Source organism: Paramormyrops kingsleyae, chromosome 12, assembly GCF_048594095.1.
Source record: "Paramormyrops kingsleyae isolate MSU_618 chromosome 12, PKINGS_0.4, whole genome shotgun sequence".
NCBI lineage: Eukaryota > Metazoa > Chordata > Actinopteri > Osteoglossiformes > Mormyridae > Paramormyrops > Paramormyrops kingsleyae.
Genome location: NC_132808.1, coordinates 32,478,164 through 32,497,054, shown reverse-complemented (window position 1 = coordinate 32,497,054; position 18,891 = coordinate 32,478,164). Strand labels below are relative to the sequence as shown.

Sequence of the window (18,891 nt, the reverse complement as noted above, 5' to 3'; positions counted from 1 at the left end):
ACATCCAGAGGCCCCACAGGGCACGGGAACCCCAGGAGGACCGCCGCAGGGACAATTGCAGCCCCCACCCAGAAAAGGGCAGAGGGCTTAAGATTTTTTTCTAATGAAATGCAATACTACCACTTATCGCTGGCCATGCAATAAAAATACTTTAAAAAATCTTAAGCTTCGGGATATTTGAAATGCTATAACAGACTGATCGCCCGCTTACACGTAATTAGTAGTAGTGCCTTTTGATGTCTTCTTTTTGGAAAAATAATCTTTATTGCAAAACTGAGATGTTTTTCAAAATAATCAATTAAAGTCTGAATAAAACTAATCGAAAATTACAGTATGAAAGACTAAATTTATTTAAGTTTTTAATCAAAGCTAGCGGTCGAATGATTTAACTAGTTTCTTGTGGTGCAACTAACGTTAAATAGCCACAAGGTCCAACTATATATTATGATCACTGGGATCAATTCCCAAAAGCACACTACCCAGTGTACTATTTTGTTTCTTTATAATGCATTCAGAGCAAAAGCAATCAGCGGTGCTTGCACCAAAAGTGTGTTTAATCGGGTAACTTTCGCGTTCATTCGCCACGCGCTTCCCGTAACTTCCAGCTGAGCACGCGCACACCAGTCGTGGCCGTTTGAGCATGCGCAGGCCAGTCGAAGAAGTTTCGAGCATGCGCGGTCAGGACTAGACGAAGAGGGGGAAAAAGAAAAGCAAAAAGTGGCTACACTAAGATATTTTTAAACTTAAAAGAACCCTACGGGTTTATTTTAATTAAAAAGCGCCACTCTTTTTGTGTTTAATTCAATCATTCAGTTTGTGTTTAGAAGAAACAAGTTTTATTTTACAAAAGGCCAACATGTCTTACAGGGGAAATTTCGGACCGGGTAAGGATAACCCTGTTTTTAACTTAATTTTAATTAAAAAAAAAGCAATATCCGGTGTGATGTTAGCTAATTTCGGTAAGTCGCGGAATATAATACTTCTAAAAATGCCTGGACCCTATTCAGCCAGCGTTAAGGTTCTTATTAAAACATTCTGGTTTAACTGGGCCTGTTTTCTTTCACTGTGACATAACTGGTTGATTTTTGCTGTGTTTTCATTTCGCTTGGTGGTGTGCATTCAGAAACCAAGGTATGATTATGATGTGGTAATGTTTAGTGGGAAGTGTTCTGACTTGCTGAGTTACGTCCGATTGTGTCTGTGTTGCGTTAGCCTTAGCCGTGGAAGAACAGAAGTAAGATGATGAACAGGTTTAACGCACTTGCATTACCAATTAAAAAAAAAATAGCTAAAATTGCAAGATAAAAGGTAAACGATGCTTTTAGCGTGAGTCGTTACCGTCGTTACAACAATCGTGAAGGAAGGAACCCCCCCACCACACCACCAAAACCCATGTGTCTGAAAAACGCTCCTAGCTGACACGTCATGTCCCGCTTCGATGTTCATTATCCCTCTGTGTCCCAAGTACGTAAAGCACAAAGGACTTTGAAGGTACTTAACTATAAAATATTTGTTATTGAATGGAACTTTATAATCAGACTAAATCCAACACTCCTTAATTCTGATTGCATCCTGTTGATGTATAATAACTGCTTTCGAGGTGATTTTTGTGATAATTAAGAGTATAGCCACAGAAGATCGTATAGAAAGCTTCATGCTGGTAACAAATTTTGAGAAATGAGGTCAAATGGTATGACTAAGTATCTGTTGTTCCCTCTTCAGTAATAATTCATGATGTTTGTGTATTGCCACTGGGTTTATGAATCGATGGGTGCATCTACTGGTTTAAATTAGCATTAGGGCTGGGCGATATGACAATAATTATCACGGTATAATTTTGCTCTATTGATATGACAAACGCTCCGTGAAAGATCAGTTTGAAATGATGTCACTGTCTTTGTGACTGCTTGTCAGGACCAGCAATGGAGCACAACTACAGTCAAAGGCGTAAAAACACAAATGGGGGATTTATTGAACAAACGACGACAGACGACACAATCAGAATAACAGAGCATCTCAGCGGTAGAGCAGGTAAGTCCAAAGCAACTTGTCCAATCAGGGTAATCCAGCAAAAGGAAACGGTAAAATTCAGTCCAGGAGAAATCCAGAGTAGTGAAGTATAGAGAATTTGTAAACGCTAGGAAGAAAGTCAGCAGCGGGATTTTGTCAGAGCTGACTAAAATAACCTTGCCTGTCGCCAGTCAGCGTTTTGAGAATGGACAATGTATACACAACAAATGCACAGCGAGGTTTAAGTTAGCAGAGCACCCTGTAATACACCTGAGTCATGGGAGAGAGAAGGGCTCCCTTGGAGGGAACTTCAGTGTTGGTGTCAGCAGCTGCAACTTCTTCTTGAAAATGAGATGTGGATAAACCAGGTAGAAAGATGTCGATGGTTTGGCTGGCAGTTTAAAGGAGTCCGCCACACGTCACAGACTGGTGCTGGGCATTATAAGCCTTGTTGAATACTTGTGCCAACCAAAAAGTGGAAATGCTATGAATTTATTTCACCACTTGAAGCATTGCTCTCCAATAGAACATCCAGAATGCAAGCACTTAGTCACAGCCACCAGCAATTAGTGTTCTGCTCCATATTTGTTTAGATTTAGATTTCAGTTTACTGTCCATTCTTTTTCATGTTCTGTTTTAGGGGAACCCTAAAGGAATTCTAAGCATAAATGGCGCTTCAAAGTAAAGAAATATCTAATTATTATTATTGAAAATAATGAGTCATCCATTATACTGTGATAAATATCAATGATCACATATTTTGCTGTATCGCCCAGTCCTCGTCAGGATTGCTTTTACTTTGAACTCACTCTGACTGACAAAGTTGGGAGTTGATGTCATGAATTTGCTTTAAAAACATTGTATAATTAAGCATGCATAATTATTGTAAACTCTTCTAAAAATAGAAGTATCACATATAAATAATGTTGTGCCTTTAGTAGTTGTCTGGTTTGGTCTGTGGATTGGTGTGCATCCATTTCACGTTTCTCATATTGCTGTCACAGGACTTGACATAACTGTGCCTAGATAAGCTTGTCAAAATTAGAGCCTCTCAGTGTGCAGTGTTAATATTGACATTGCATGTTATGCATATAGTTACTGCATCGCAAGGACCATGACAGCTGGATTGAGGCCATCAATTAGTTATGCTAAAATATTTTTACTCAGGAAACAGCACTTGGTGAGCTATGCAATTTTAATGATTGTCCATTTTCAGGATTATCTAGTACAGGGCTTGTAATTCATTTTTCCAAATAGAGGTTTCTCCCACCTTAAATGGTTCACGAGTGGGATTTATATAACCTGGGGAGTGGGGATACTGCTTCTGAGTTTAAACGCAGATCTTACTTTGTCCTGTTCATATCTCAGATTGCATTTTGTCACTCTTCTCCAATTTAAGGGATTCTGTGAATTATATACATTATTGTAATTTGTTGTCTTTCTCGTTCTCTCTTAGTGGTCGTCTCTTTGAGCTGCATCAGTATTCTAAGGGTGATGACACACGAGGCAGCCTTTTGAGCAGTGCTGCCTGGAATTGTTGCTGACAGTTGTTTAGACACTTCCCTATCGATATTGGGCAACACAATTGAAATAATTTCATCAACATTGGGCAATTTTTTTGGAATTATCTAGATGCAGATGAAATGCCATTTGTCTCACCTGGTTGACAACTGCAAGGCGACATTGCTGAAGAAGTTGTGCTGTGTGTCATCACCTTTAGTCTTTCTTTTGGTGACTCCTTCTTGTCTCCCTTCTCTCTTCTTTCCCTGCACTGTCTCCTCTGCTTCATCCCTTTCCACTTAATAACAACGGTCTAATTCATAGAGAGAGAGTGTGCGCATTGGCTACTGCCGCAAAACATGGCTGAACATTATTAGACGTTGCTGTAAATGTGTGCGAGAAATTCCCACATTGTAAGTGCTCGACTTGCAGAAATCAATGAAATTCTGCGTGATATCTGCAGTCCCACATTGAAATTCAAACCCTGAAATTTTACAGAATCTGTATATAGTTGGTCATCACTGCTTTTGCGTGAGCTCTGCATGTGCTCTCTCCGAGCCAATTAATGTTTTTTATCCTTACTGTTTATATCATTCAAAGATATGGCTGCTTTGGGCAAAGATAGTGTAAAGCACTTTGAGACAATGCAATGTTGTGAAAATGTGCTATATAAATAAAATTGAATTGAATTAATCTGCTGCTGCATGGAAATGTTTCAGGTTCCATAGAGATGATATTGAGGAAAATCAAGTGATTTGTCATCACTGCTTTGTGTCGACACAACTGAAGTTGTTTCATAAATATTGTAATATTTACCGCAAAAATATCAAATTTCACATTGTGAATTGTTTGCAGTATCGCGCAGAGCCTAGTCAGAGCTCAGGTAGAACAGCTTCTGTTGCCTTGAGATTGTGTCCCACGTATGACTGTGCACTTCTGTGTTCTTGCATGATAATATGTATCTGAGGTCTGTCTAAACGTATCAGTCTGATGATGCAGTACCATGTCGGTATGAATAAACAGTGTCCTGATTGAGAATTAGAATTCAATCAGTGGCACAAAGTTAAATCAGTGCAAAAATAATAATTCAACTCAGCAAATTAGTCAGTATTGCTCAACTTAGAAAGGACATATGCTGCAATGAATGCACTTAACGTATGTCATACCCAGAGAGAGTTTGATATGTCGCAGACTATTTCACCAGTATGTAGTAGATAGGAGACTAGTATAATTCCCAGTAGGACTACTCCAAAATATGATGAAATCACTGGCATTGCATTCTACTTGTGTTGTGAATGCATCCTTTCACCAGGAACTCTGGTGTTGGCAGTGCAAGGGTGGTTCACCACAGCAAGGCGATCTGGTTTGCCTGCTTAGGCTTGTTCAGTGAAACCAAATAAAACAAGTCATAAACAAAACAAATGTATAGCACCTCCTTCTATTTGGTATTTACAGAGCATGGGTGAGTTAAGTTTCAGTTTCCCTCTTCCTTCTGGTGGCTTCCTGAGTACTCAGTCACTTTTCCATGTCCTGAATGGTTTCTTTTCTCTCCTGTGCTGTAGGCATGAATCATCCTCGCTTACATCCATTGTTAGTAAGTATTTCAATCTTAACAAATTCACGTCTTGTATTTTTCTTTTAGTGTTCTCTATATTTGTGTTATTCTGATTTTTTGCAGGCTGTAGTACAAGTAATATAATCTAGACAGTGCTGGATATTTTGTGATTCTTGATTACACATGACATTTGAAAATGTAGGTGCTTATTTGCACTAGATTTAATTATGCCAGCAATGCCTGATGACTCATTCTTCTGCTCTTTCCCTCTGTAGGATGATTATAGAATGCTCATGCAAACCCCATACTTCCTGGATCCCTCTCCTACCTTTTTCGGTAAGTGGGGGATGTTTACCCGTTGCTAATAGTTTGATATTCTCTTCGGCCGCTTTTTGGTCTGTCTTTGATCTCCTGTCACCCATCAGAACCGAATCATTTAGCCAGTCATTGAATGAGCGAACTGAATGCTTAATTGCTGTGAGCTGAATAGCGAGAAGGCTTCACGAAATCTGCATCTGCAGGCTGTCAAACCGCTGCCAGCATTAGTGTTGGATCCTCAGGTACTGGGAATCAGAGATGACCCTGATCCCATACCCACTATCGGTATTGTACTGATACTGGCAAAAAATACTGGATCGCGTACCAGGGGGGAGTAAGAAACCAATATGATTTTCCATCAGAGAGAGGTCCAGCCTGAAAAATCATGAAAATGCTTGGAGCCTTAGCACGACATACCGTAAACAAAAGTGAGGCACTTATATTTCGCTGTTTTACTGTTATGTCGTCGTGTGGGAATAGCGGTAACTTTGTGACACAACTACAGTGTGAATGCAAAACCGTAACAGATTTGCGTGTTTGAGAAGGGGGGGCTTCATCCCCTTTATTCACTACATCGATGTCAGTTGGGAGTTCACAAATCAGAATCACTTCCCATAACAAAGCCCCTAACTTTGACAGATTTGCATAAATGAGAAAGCAGTGTGCGGTTCCATGTACACAGGTAGGCTGTGCACAATGCAGTTAGGCTGGATTACATAGAAAGGCTGTGTGCAGTGCAGTTAGGCTGGGTCACATACATGGGCTGTGTGCAGTGCAGTTAGGCTGGGTCACTTACATGGGCTGTGTGCAGTGCAGTTAGGCTGGGTCACATACATGGGCTTTGTGCAGTGCAGTTAGGCTGGGTCACATACATGGGCTTTGTGCAGTGCAGTTAGGCTGGGTCACATACATGGGCTTTGTGCAGTGTAGTTAGGCTGGGTCACATACATGGGCTTTGTGCAGTGTAGTTAGGCTGGGTCACATACATGGGCTGTGTGCAGTGCAGTTAGGCTGGGTCACATACATGGGCTGTGTGCAGTGCAGTTAGGCTGGGTCACATACATGGGCTGGGTCACATACATGGGCTGGGTCACATACATGGGCTGTGTGCAGTGCAGTTAGGCTGGGTCACATACATGGGCTGTGTGCAGTGCAGGGTCACATACATGGGCTTTGTGCAGTGTAGTTAGGCTGGGTCACATACATGGGCTTTGTGCAGTGTAGTTAGGCTGGGTCACATACATGGGCTGTGTGCAGTGCAGTTAGGCTGGGTCACATACATGGGCTGTGTGCAGTGCAGTTAGGCTGGGTCACATACATGGGCTGTGTGCAGTGCAGTTAGGCTGGGTCACATACATGGGCTGTGTGCAGTGCAGTTAGGCTGGGTCACATACATGGGCTGGGTCACATACATGGGCTGTGTGCAGTGCAGTTAGGCTGGGTCACATACATGGGCTGTGTGCAGTGCAGGGTCACATACATGGGCTGTGTGCAGTGCAGTTAGGCTGGGTCACACATGGGCTGGGTCACATACATGGGCTGTGTGCAGTGCAGTTAGGCTGGGTCACATACATGGGCTGGGTCACATACATGGGCTGGGTCACATACATGGGCTGTGTGCAGTGCAGTTAGGCTGGGTCACATACTTTGGCTGTGTGCAGTGCAGTTAGGCTGGGTCACATACATGGGCTGGGTCACATACATGGGCTGTGTGCAGTGCAGTTGGGCTGGGTCACATACATGGGCTGTGTGCAGTGCAGTTGGGCTGGGTCACATACATGGGCTGTGTGCAGTGCAGTTAGGCTGGGTCACATACATGGGCTGGGTCACATACATGGGCTGGGTCACATACATGGGCTGGGTCACATACATGGGCTGGGTCACATACATGGGCTGTGTGCAGTGCAGTTAGGCTGGGTCACATACATGGGCTGTGTGCAGTGCAGGGTCACATACATGGGCTGTGTGCAGTGCAGTTAGGCTGGGTCACATACATGGGCTGTGTGCAGTGCAGTTAGGCTGGGTCACATACATGGGCTGGGTCACATACATGGGCTGTGTGCAGTGCAGTTAGGCTGGGTCACATACTTTGGCTGTGTGCAGTGCAGTTAGGCTGGGTCACATACATGGGCTGGGTCACATACATGGGCTGTGTGCAGTGCAGTTGGGCTGGGTCACATACATGGGCTGTGTGCAGTGCAGTTGGGCTGGGTCACATACATGGGCTGGGTCACATACATGGGCTGTGTGCAGTGCAGTTGGGCTGGGTCACATACATGGGCTGTGTGCAGTGCAGTTGGGCTGGGTCACATACATGGGCTGTGTGCAGTGCAGTTAGGCTGGGTCACATACATGGGCTGGGTCACATACATGGGCTGGGTCACATACATGGGCTGGGTCACATACATGGGCTGTGTGCAGTGCAGGGTCACATACATGGGCTTTGTGCAGTGTAGTTAGGCTGGGTCACATACATGGGCTTTGTGCAGTGTAGTTAGGCTGGGTCACATACATGGGCTGTGTGCAGTGCAGTTAGGCTGGGTCACATACATGGGCTGTGTGCAGTGCAGTTAGGCTGGGTCACATACATGGGCTGGGTCACATACATGGGCTGGGTCACATACATGGGCTGGGTCACATACATGGGCTGGGTCACATACATGGGCTGTGTGCAGTGCAGTTGGGCTGGGTCACATACATGGGCTGTGTGCAGTGCAGTTGGGCTGGGTCACATACATGGGCTGTGTGCAGTGCAGTTAGGCTGGGTCACATACATGGGCTGGGTCACATACATGGGCTGTGTGCAGTGCAGTTAGGCTGGGTCACATACATGGGCTGGGTCACATACATGGGCTGGGTCACATACATGGGCTGGGTCACATACATGGGCTGTGTGCAGTGCAGTTAGGCTGGGTCACATACATGGGCTGTGTGCAGTGCAGTTAGGCTGGGTCACATACATGGGCTGTGTGCAGTGCAGTTGGGCTGGGTCACATACATGGGCTGTGTTATAATTGTCTACTGAAAAATAAGTAGCCTATATTAATTCATATTATTAAGTGTTTGTTTTGTTGCCTCCATACATAGAGGGAACAGGTCATTACTAATAAATAAATAAGAAATATATATACAAGAAAAGTCTGATGTCTGAATTTTTTAGCATTTTTCTTAACACACTCAAACAATGCAGGTACAGCACTAAATGCACATAGTTTGCGATGTTAATTGAAATGTATTGATACAAATATCTCATTTAATACTTTGAAGGGAAAAAATATCGGATTGGTATCAGCAGATACTTAAAATGTTAATATTGGTTTTGAGATCGAACCAGGTAAAATATTGTGCCATCTCTACTAGGATCCATGTACAAATATTCATAATTAGTGTGGACGCCTTGATATAGAGGAGAAGGTCATTAAAGCACATCCCCCTGTTGTATTTTTAGATATCAACGGATATTATCCAGATGATGATTTTACAGAGAGCGACGAAGACGACGGCGGGAAGCCCTACTGTGGATTCAGCAAGAACTTTCTAGATCGCGGGGGGTTGAAGCAAACTGGCCCGAGCCAGTCCCGTCTGTTTCAGCGGGGGTTAAATGTGACAGCGAAGGAAAACGCAAAGGAGGTTTGACCCCCAACCCAGTTTGTGTGTGTGTGTGTGGCACTCATCAAACCCTCCGTTTGGCGTTTTCATTGAAATGTTTGTCTTTCTACCACAGATAACGTTCAGCAAATATTACACGTGATGTGGACTGATAACTGTACTGTGTTAAATGCTTTTTAAATGTAATATAACTTGTCCAAAATATTTCCTCGTGGCTGTGTTTTTTGTTTATTGTACAAAAAATACTTGTGTTTTAGAGGACTGTTTTAAAGATGGGTGCAGTGGGGAGAAAAAGCCTCCATTAGTGCCTTTTCAGGCTGACCTTGCAGTCGGTCGCCGCGGTGATAGGCTGTCCAGCAAATTTGTCCTTTGCTAACTGTGTTAGCCTTGTCAGAAGCGATCCGAGCCAGCAGGGAGACTTATGACCTTGCCCGGTATGAGAATGCAGGTCCTTTTCTGCTGTCCCAGGAGGCCGACAGAATAGCCAAAGAACTGGCGGATGAGGAGCAGAAGTGTAAGGACAAGGCAGAAAAGAAGAGGCTTAAAAAAATGGTGAGCAGCGCTATGAACGGAAGGAAGGGGGCGCTATTGAGTTGCCATGCCGAGTGGTTAATCACATAACTGTACCTTTCCCATAGTCTTTAAAAAGAAACTGCGCATGCACATTTAGTTTTAACAAAAAAATTATTTACCTGACTTGATTTTTTTCTTCTTAGTAAATTGGATATTTATAGATTGAGTTTTTTTTGTCCTTTAAACTGTGTCTTACTGAATATTTGATATTATGCGTATGCTCTACCCAAACAGAGGCAAAAAGAACGAAAACGACTCGAAAAGTTAAAGGACAATGAAAAAGACGCTAAGAGTTCGGATGCAGAGGTAAGCGATGACTTTGTAGTTAGAAACCTTTGAATTAAACGTTTGTGTACGTTAAAGGTTAATCTGCAGGACTGGTAGGTAAATACCATTTCAGGTGTGCCACCTGTTCCTAGGAGGGATCTTATCGCGGAACAGTCCAGATAATTTTCTTGTTGGGTGCACGCCTTCGCAGCCTCGTTGCTGATTTTCCTGTTTCCCCAGGAGTGCTCTAAAGCAGACGCCGCAGAGAGTAAACCGGAAGATAGTCCACCTAATGAACCGCGTGGTGGTGATGTATCAGTACCTGCACAGGCCAGAGAAGTAGCTAACGAGGTGGATAACGAAGAAGGGGATGGTAGTGACCTGGAGGTACGGAATACTCTGTGCTTGGCTCTCCCCTGTTTATCAGCCTATTTTGGCTGCCGGTATTTGAAGTATAAGTAGAATATGAGTAACATACAATATATGTCATGGCATCGGCAAGTTTTTTTGATGGTCACTAGAATAACGTATCCTGAGTGAACGTTGAAATTTTTTTTTCATCTGACCAGGAACTGGATATGACCAGCACCTTTGTGTCGAAAGCGGCTTCTATAGCACAGCGTAAAATCGACCTCAAGCCTAAACCTGAGAAAAGGGAAAAGAAGATGCCTTCCTCAAACCCACGGAAAGAGTCACAGGAGTGGCAGAGTCAGGGAGCTTCACAGGTAACGATAAAACAACCGCAAACCTGATACCGCTTCTGTCTCTCTGTCCGCAGCATCCTTTCAGTTTTAATGGTCAGCATGGTGATGGTTATTCAGTCGGGTAAAATGTTCAGGTCCAGATGGTACAAATCCAGACCAAGGTTTTGTTCCACCTCTTCATGCTCAACTGGCTAGTTGAAACGAAATCTTGGTACTTTCTGAACTGAACATTCCTCCTCTCTGTTCAGTAGCTCTGCCGTAAAGCAGTATGTATGGTGTGGTGGATGTACAAAGTACTGAAGATGTTAATCAATACGTAACAATGGTATTCTAACGGCATCGGGTGTGCGGGCCGGTCCTTTGTCTGGGATACTCACGGACGCTCTTTGTCGGCTCTCTCTGCAGAATGAGGCACCGTCCGACACGGAGGACATGGTTGCAAAGAGCATACAGCTAGCCAGTGAGCATCCGAAGTGTAGCGTGCTGGTTTGCTGGAGTTGAAGTTGGAAAGGTAGAAAAGCTCATTTCCTGTCTCCCTTCCTCAGACGCGGCAAACTCCTTGGCCGGCATCGGAGACTATGTCCAGGCAGTGAAGTATTTTACAGATGCCATCAAATTTAACCCCAAGGAGTATCGGTAAGGAGGTGCCCTTCAAGTTATATAAGCCCAGTTCATGTCACCATAAAACTTGCATGTAACTGTTGCATAAGTCATAAAGAACATTGAGTCACTGTGTACACTATGAATTCATTATATAAATGGTAAAAAGCTTTGGTTGAAGGACATTGAGGTTTTACTAGTGGTCTGCGGAGTATCCATTGAGTGTCTGCATTATGATTTGAGCAGTTCAGACATGAAAAGTCAAATGGGCCCATCGTGAACAGGACCCCCAATGTAGAGCACCAAACCGAACTGGTATGGTTCTGCTGAGGGGTGTTTGGCTGAAGTCGCTTTTCTCACGTGACTTGGCGACGTCTGTGCCAGAAGCTCTTAAAAAGCTGTTACGGAGAATGAACCTGTGTTTGCCAACACGGCCACTCGTGGTTTGTCACAAAGACCCCACATGCCGGCCTTTCAGATGCCTACATATAGATGTTCATGTTCCCCAGTGACACCCTGACTCCCAGTGCCGTTCTAGTACACTTGAATAAACTGGTTCCTTTGTTTAAAAAAAAATTTGTATGTTTCCTTTGTATGTTTTTAAAAAAATACATTTTCTGAGCCTGTCAGAAATGTTTAATGGTTCTAGATCACGGTTTCCCAGTCTGATCCTTGGGGACCCACAGACAATCTATGTTTTTGCTCCCTCCCAGTTCCCTGTCAGACAGTGTACATTTTTTCTCTGGAGCTGGGAGGGAGCAAAAATGTTGACTGTCTGAGTCCCCGAGGACCAGACTGGGAGTCGCTGAGCTAGACGATAGGCTGGTTGTGATTCATGTTGGGTCAGAGTCTCCCATGAGCTTCAGTCAGTCTCTCTGTCCGTGTGTCCCAGGCTGTTCGGGAACCGCTCCTTCTGCTATGAGAAAATGCAGCAGTATGACAAGTCTCTCACAGACGCCGAGATCTCGCTCACCATGAACCCGAACTGGATAAAAGGCTTCTACAGGAAGGGAAGGGCCCTCACTGGGCTCAAGGTAACCTGATCTCCACGGACAAGCTCTTTGCCTGTAGATAACTGGCCTGGGTAGGGATGGGATCTGGGGCTTAAGGGTAGGTGTTATCTGGATGCAGCACAAAAGTTGCCTTAATCATTCTATTGACAACTTGAAGTCTTCAATGGTGTAATAAGCAGTCTTGTGTCGGAAGAAGTATCCGATCCTTTTTATGTATTTATTTACAAATTTTTATTCATTGATAATGGAAGAACATGACCAACTGTTAACATAGAACATAAACATGTAAACCACCCACTGTACCCTGAGACAGCACACTAAAAAAAACAAAGATCGGTCAATGGACGAACTCACTGCCGCTCCCTGTCCTGGAGAGAACACGACTGAAGGCTGAGCAAAAAATAAAGTAATTATAGCAGAAATTGTCAAACAGTTCAGTTCAAGACATATGGGCTCACGAAATGACCCCCAACCAGGCCTTGACTCAGTCTCAAGTTAATAATCAGACAGGTGGGAGGAGTTTGTTTTAGTGCTAGATTAGCTTATTCACTTTGCACAGGGGGTTCACATCTAAGATTTTCACCCACTCCTTTGCAAATGATTACAGTTTATATACATTTTAGAGACACATAACATCCATATATTTCACTTTGATTGGTGAAAAGTGGTTTCACCATCTTAGCATGGCTTGTTCCCCCTAGCAAGTATTTTGGTACTTCCCCAGATCAACGTGCACTGCGGGTGACCTCTGGACTTTGCTCTAAACATATTTTGCAATGCTTCTCAATTTCTTCAAAGAACCGGATCCTTTGTCTAACTCCTGCCTCGAACCCGGAATCAGTCTTGTCTCTCTGTTGACCTTACCACCTCCTTTGTTCCTCACTCTGTTCAGCAAACTATTTAACAGTCTCGGCCGTTTTCAGCATTCTCGGCTGTGCACCCTATACGTGTTTCTAACAGCTCTTCATATTGGTAAATCGACCAAGTTAGTCATGTCCAATCAGTGAGCTTCACAGTATGAGTATATGCGTGTTTTGATTAGTTCATTCATGTGTAACAAGATCATATGACTCTTGCCTTCCTGTCTCCCTTGCAGAGGTACGGCGAGGCCCTGTTAGTGTTCAAGGAAGTGTTGAAGCAGGACAGCAGTAGCAGTGACGCCGCCCAGGAACTGATGAAAGTGCAGATAATGCAGCTTATGGTAATTTTTATCTGTCTGTGGCAGGCTTGTATGAGGCCGTTTCCAGAAATCATTATGTAGGTTCCGGGTTATCAAAGGCCTGACCGCCGCTTCCCCCCCCGCAGGAGATGGGCTTCTCCAGAGAGCAGAGCACCAACGCCCTGATAATCCACGGCACCGTGGAGAAGGCCCTCGAGGTGCTGTCCAGTATTCCTGGTACGCATACCTGAGGTTCGAGGAACAGCACACTGCATTACATTAATGTCATTACATTAGGAATACATGTGCATCTGGCCACAGAGAAAATCAGTGCTTTCTTTATCCATTTGTCCGTCTTCCAGTCATTTGTCACGGAAATGCGGAGAGGTGATGATCGTCCTGTGACGGTTCTCTTATGTTGACGGACTGAATCTTTGTGTTTACATGTGAGACGTGCTTTTGGCTGAGACCCTAAAGCGACCCCTGGCTTTTACAGACATCATTAAGACCTGCCAGCCTGTTGAAGAGGAATGGGTCGTGAATGAGAGAAAAAAGGCATCGCCTGTCCCCAAGAATGTAGCCGTCGCCAAAGCTAACAGTGCGGCCAAGATGGCGTCTTCCAGGGGCCAGGGGCAGGTGTAAGTGCCCTTGACTTGTCGAGTCCCTGGAGCTGTTGGGGTTTAAGGGTCTTTCTCCGGGGCCCACTGGTGACATCACTCTGCTGCCTGGGATTTGAACCTTCCAATCACAGGCATTGCATCCTAACCCTCCGGGCCGCACTCCGCCCCCCAGTGGTCATGATGTAGATCGGTGTATCCCCATCTGGTTCTCGGGGGCCCCCCCAGACAGTCTATGCTTTTGGGCTCTCCCAGCACCCGGGAGCAGAAATATGGACTGTCTGGTATGGAGCTGGGCAGGGGTTATAACTGAAGTGGCAGCCTAACGAATCTTCACTGGGTGGGAAATGTAGCCGAAAATGCCGATTTAAAGCATGATCTCCCCAACAGAGAGCTGTTTCCGGTGTGGGTGGGGAACCTCAGCACTTCCATCACAGAGAGTACGCTGATGGGGCTGTTTAGCTCGTAAGTAACAGCCTGTCGTGACACGTCAGCTGAGGACATTGAGTTTGCAGAGTCTTTTTTTCAGTTTCCCTGCAGATCCGCTTGGTGGAGCGGCTGCGACCTGTAGTCCGTTTCTCCTTAGATGCGCTTCTGCATTCATTTTCCTTGCAGAGCCGGGGAAATCCACAATATCAAGCTGCTCCCTAACAGGCGATGTGCCTTTGTGAACTACACCAAGAAGGAAAGCTGCGATGAGGCCATCCGGAAACTTCACGTGAGAGCTTCTCCTGCTCTGTGCACCTCCAGCATTTTATGTTGGGATAATCTCAGGTTTTTTTGCCGTAGTTTCTCTAAATGATGGGTACTGCTGATTGACCATGAGACCATGACTGACGTGGCAGATATAACCCTTTGTCCCACCGGCGCGTGTTCTGGGGATGACGTTCTGCATAACAGGTCTCCCACTTTGCTAGAGGTCTTAGTTGTTGGCCCCGGTCTATCCGGATGTACGAATAGCGTACGTGTCGTGATGACGTGTCTCGTGAGTGATGTCAGTCTGAGGACTGAGATGATGGAGGGATGAGCGTTAAAACATGACCCCCCCCCGCTTTGGTTCCGTTCTGGAACTGCAGTCCACCTACTGTTTCTAAAACCTACCGACCCTGCAGTGGTGTGAGACACACAGGTAATGCATTTCCCAGCCTCAGGAGGATGCAGTGTGATCTTCCAGCTGGCAGTGCTTTGGCAGTGAGTGTATCAGTTAATCGTGGCATTTGTAGGAGGCATATTGCTCTTTGGTGATTCCACTAGAGCAGGGGTGTCAAACTGCAGTCCTGGGGGGCCGCAGCCCTGTGTAGCTTAGTTCTTTCCCTGTTCCACCACAAATGATTCCGCTCAACAGCTATGTGGTAATTAGCACAGGGGGTTATAAAGAATGAGGAAAAATGATTGAGTAAGTTTCTGTGTAGTTGTGTCAGTTGTGACTCAGCATTTTGCCCGTGGTGTATTTTCTTGACGCCCGAGCGTCCCGGTAATCCGTGCCGTGTATTCCCTCCCGAACCGCAGGCCATGGCGGTGGAAGGGATCCAGCTGACTGTCCGCTACCCTGACCGCATCCACTCGCACCTCGGCGGGTCCAAGGCGGCAGTGACGGCTGGTGATATCCTCTCTCCATCGGGGTGAGTAGCAGTCCTGGGAGTGGGCTGTCTTTGTGACTCAGGGTCCCTGTTATTAACTCATTAGCCTGTGCCTCTCAGGTTTACCTAACTGGGTAATGTATTCCCACTGGTTCTGTTAACCCTGTGACTCCGACTAGGATGAGTGATTAGTTGAGGGATGGATGGATGGATGGATGAGTGGCTGGGTGGATGGATTGTTGGTACTGTTAATAGAGACATGCAGTCATTCTGTTCTGTAGCTCCATTCGCTCACAGTGAGCTCATTCATGCAGCCTTAGATTCCAGGATCACCTTCTTACTTGCTTCTGGGTGATTAATTTACCGGGGATCTTAAATCCCTGTGGCTCACAACCAAAGTGCACTTCCCCTTGTGCCCTGAAGGCATCCTGAGAGCTAGAAGCAGCCTGCCGACGTCCTACTTTTTCCTGTAAGCAATTCGGTGGCTGCACCTGCAAATTAATCTTCTGCGACATGAGCCGAAAGGCTCCTGAACTTCAGCAAAGGCTAAAGTCTTAAACGCTTGTTGATGATGCAGCAGACAATTAATCTCATTGCCAAAAGTCATTCTTGTGAAACGGGCGTTTTTGTGGAAGCGCATGCAGATTCTTGGTTGTGCTTATTCATCTGGGCAGGCTAAAATCTACTGGGGAGTGTTTCCTGTGGAGAAGCAAAGGCTGCCATCTGAAGAACTGCATCTTCAAGCACGTGCCTGAGCACAGAGGCATCGACAGGAATAAGGGCAAGGTGCCCACCTGATCCGGCGCCCGCCTCTCCGAGGAAGCCCACCCGGGAACTCATTTGCCCTGCGGAGTATGCTGCTCCGTGTCGGCCAGAGATGTTTCTACCCGCTCTGCAAGGAGGGGGCGATTTCCCTGCTTGTCATGTGACCTGATTTTACGGGAAGAGTAAAGATGACATCTGGAACTGATCCTCGTCGGATGTGTGGTTTGGGGAAGGGGGGTGAATTTCATGCCTGCTAGCAGCCGAACGCTGAAACGTTAGTGTCTTATTACTTCATATTTATTGATGTTACTTAGCTGCTTATAAGATGTGCTCTCTAAAGGAACCTTCGTACGCATTTTAAACCCTACAGGCCCACAGGACTGGGTGTTTTATGGAAGCATCTCAGGGTTTAGTGTGTAGTTTGTGGGAGGACCCACAGGGTCCCCGGGGGCATTTGGCTTTCAGTATATTGGGTTTGTATCCACAGTTTTACCTGCTGCCTCCTTGTTGCTCTATATCGGCCTTCGAATCCCTGGGAGTTTTCACTGCAGCATTTGCTGTGTTTTCTCTGTGTTAGACCAGCGTTTAGTTCAGTGTTTCCCGATCCGGTCCTCTGTGACTCGCATTCAGTCCATTTTTTTGCTCCCTCCAAGCTCCCTACCAGACAGTCCACATTTTTGTTCCCTCCAAGCTCCCTCCAAGCAAAAAACATGGACTCTCTGTGGGATTGTCGGATTGGGAAACACTGGATTAGTTAATGGTGACTAGGGAAGCAACAGTGAGCCTATTTTAGGCCCTGATCCTGGAAGGCAGGAGTGTACAGGCAGGATTTGTGCCGTTATACTCTGCCCGCCCCCCTCCTCACCCGTGCCTTAAATTATGGATCGTCCTTAATTATGAAGCTGCCCCTGACTGCCAGCAAAGTCACTGAATGAAAATGAATGATGTAATAAAAAGGCAACTTGTATGTTTCTCCGTAACAAAGCTGTTCGTCATTAACTTAGCAATCGGCCCTAACCTGACATGTTTTCATGCTCTGAGGTTCCGCTTCAACATGCCTGCTCACAGCTCTCTGCTGTTTGCGTATCAAGGTTTTAGAAATCCTGTGTTTATGAAGCTGTCTGGTTTAAAGGTGGGCAGTGAATCAAATAGACACTTCAGTGATTATGGAGTGAAGCCTTTACCTGCTTTTTGCACACTTAACTTAAGTAGATCCTGCTTTTGTGATGCAATGCATTTAGCGTCCTGTTGATCTCTCTGTGGAGACTGTTCCACTAAGCATGTAATTGTAGGAAGAAGTGGTGGTCCAGTCTGAGATTCATTCTTTTGTGCCAAATTAGTTACAAAAGAAGGTGCCCAAGCTAACGTGGCGAACCTTTCACACATCCACCCACCCGAAGTGTCTTGTATCCTAATTTTAGCCCTAAGTGATGCCAATGTAATGAATCTTGCTGATACTGCTATTGACAGCATCTAAACTGAAACAATGAATCATTAATCATTCAGATTCCTTTAATGTTAACTTGTATCGCTTGTCTGAAGTCTGACTCGGATCAAAAAGTTAATGTGTTAATTTTTTTTCATCTTAACTTGGTTGCGATTGATTACAGAAACGTTTTATTCCAAATGCTACTGTCCTCATACGTCTTAATTTCATTTAATGCGAATCGAGATATATTTGTGAACACCTGGAATATGAATGTGAAAATCAGGTATGTGGAGGTGTCGACGGGACTCGAGGTTCTGTGCTGATGGGTTTGGTCAGGTTCCAACATGTGAAATTGTCTCTTGCTACAAGTAATGCCCTTTATGGTTGAAATGGACCCTTGATTTCCCGAAGGCTTTGACAAATGACTCGTCTCTCTATTTCTCTTTGTATAGTCTATCCAGAGATCTTTTGCTAGCCGTTATACAGGTTTGGTTCTTGAAATATTCACTGTAGCCAATAAATCTAAGTATGCATACCCACTGGTCCTTTCAGAACAATGACGGCAATGTTTAGTGAGTGTACCTGTACTTTGTCAACTGCTGAAAGTCTTATTTTTTCATTTGGAAATTAGTTTTTCTTAAATTCATTTACTGAAAAGATGTTTCCCCTTTTTTGTTCAAATAAATATAAAATATTTTGGTTTTCTTAACTGGATGCATTCTGATATGTTTACATGATTTGTTAACAATAAACGGGGCATTTTTAAATATCTGAGGCAGATTTGCCTAACTGTTACACAATAATTCAGGAGTACCCCTATCCGTAGGAGTGCAGAGATTGTTTCTGACTTGGGAGCCTGAAGACCTGCACATAGGACAGGATGTTCTGGAGATGTATTAACAGGAAGTTTTAAGGTTATTAAGATAGTTGATGTCAACTTGATGGCATCTAATAATAATACAAAAAAATATGGTTTTCATACAAATATTTTATACCCATGACAAGTATAAACTGCTTCAAAGTAATTAGGTGACTGACTTTTGACTTTATTTATCCCCTTGGGGGAGTTGGTTTGGTCCAGCAGCAGGTATATCCATATGAGGAGGATAAAAATTACAGCAAAGAAAGTAAAAAAAAAGTAAAAAAAAAAATAAAATGTATGAAACAATGCAAATACTAAAGGAGAGGTCAG

General features: G+C 44.6%; 1 protein-coding gene across 2 annotated transcripts; it reads left to right on the top strand.

The window, feature by feature from the left end:
- Positions 1-580: 580 nt before the first annotated feature.
- Positions 581-18,408, top strand: LOC111853954 (uncharacterized). Of its 2 annotated transcripts, XM_023831431.2 has the most exons (19): positions 581-884; positions 1,915-2,031; positions 5,073-5,104; positions 5,341-5,401; positions 8,832-9,013; positions 9,461-9,544; positions 9,800-9,871; positions 10,073-10,219; positions 10,402-10,557; positions 10,942-10,996; positions 11,082-11,172; positions 12,029-12,170; positions 13,246-13,350; positions 13,455-13,545; positions 13,805-13,946; positions 14,316-14,390; positions 14,541-14,643; positions 15,435-15,547; positions 16,180-18,408. In XM_023831431.2, exons 1-19 carry the CDS (start codon positions 857-859, stop codon positions 16,301-16,303), a joined length of 1,920 nt encoding a protein of 639 aa, XP_023687199.2. In that variant the 5' UTR covers positions 581-856; the 3' UTR covers positions 16,304-18,408. The 2 variants fall into 2 exon arrangements, with proteins under 2 accessions (XP_023687199.2, XP_023687200.2); XM_023831432.2 differs by lacking the exon at positions 1,915-2,031.
- The last annotated feature ends 483 nt before the right edge of the window (positions 18,409-18,891 follow it).

Coding starts and splice junctions, on each gene's coding strand:
- LOC111853954 (XM_023831431.2), top strand. CDS start 857: ATGTCTTACAGGGGAAATTTCGGACCGG. Junction 2,032..5,072: donor GCATCTCAGCGGTAGAGCAG/GTAAGTCCAAAG, acceptor CCTGTGCTGTAG/GCATGAATCATCCTCGCTTA. Junction 9,014..9,460: donor CGAAGGAAAACGCAAAGGAG/GTTTGACCCCCA, acceptor CTGCTGTCCCAG/GAGGCCGACAGAATAGCCAA.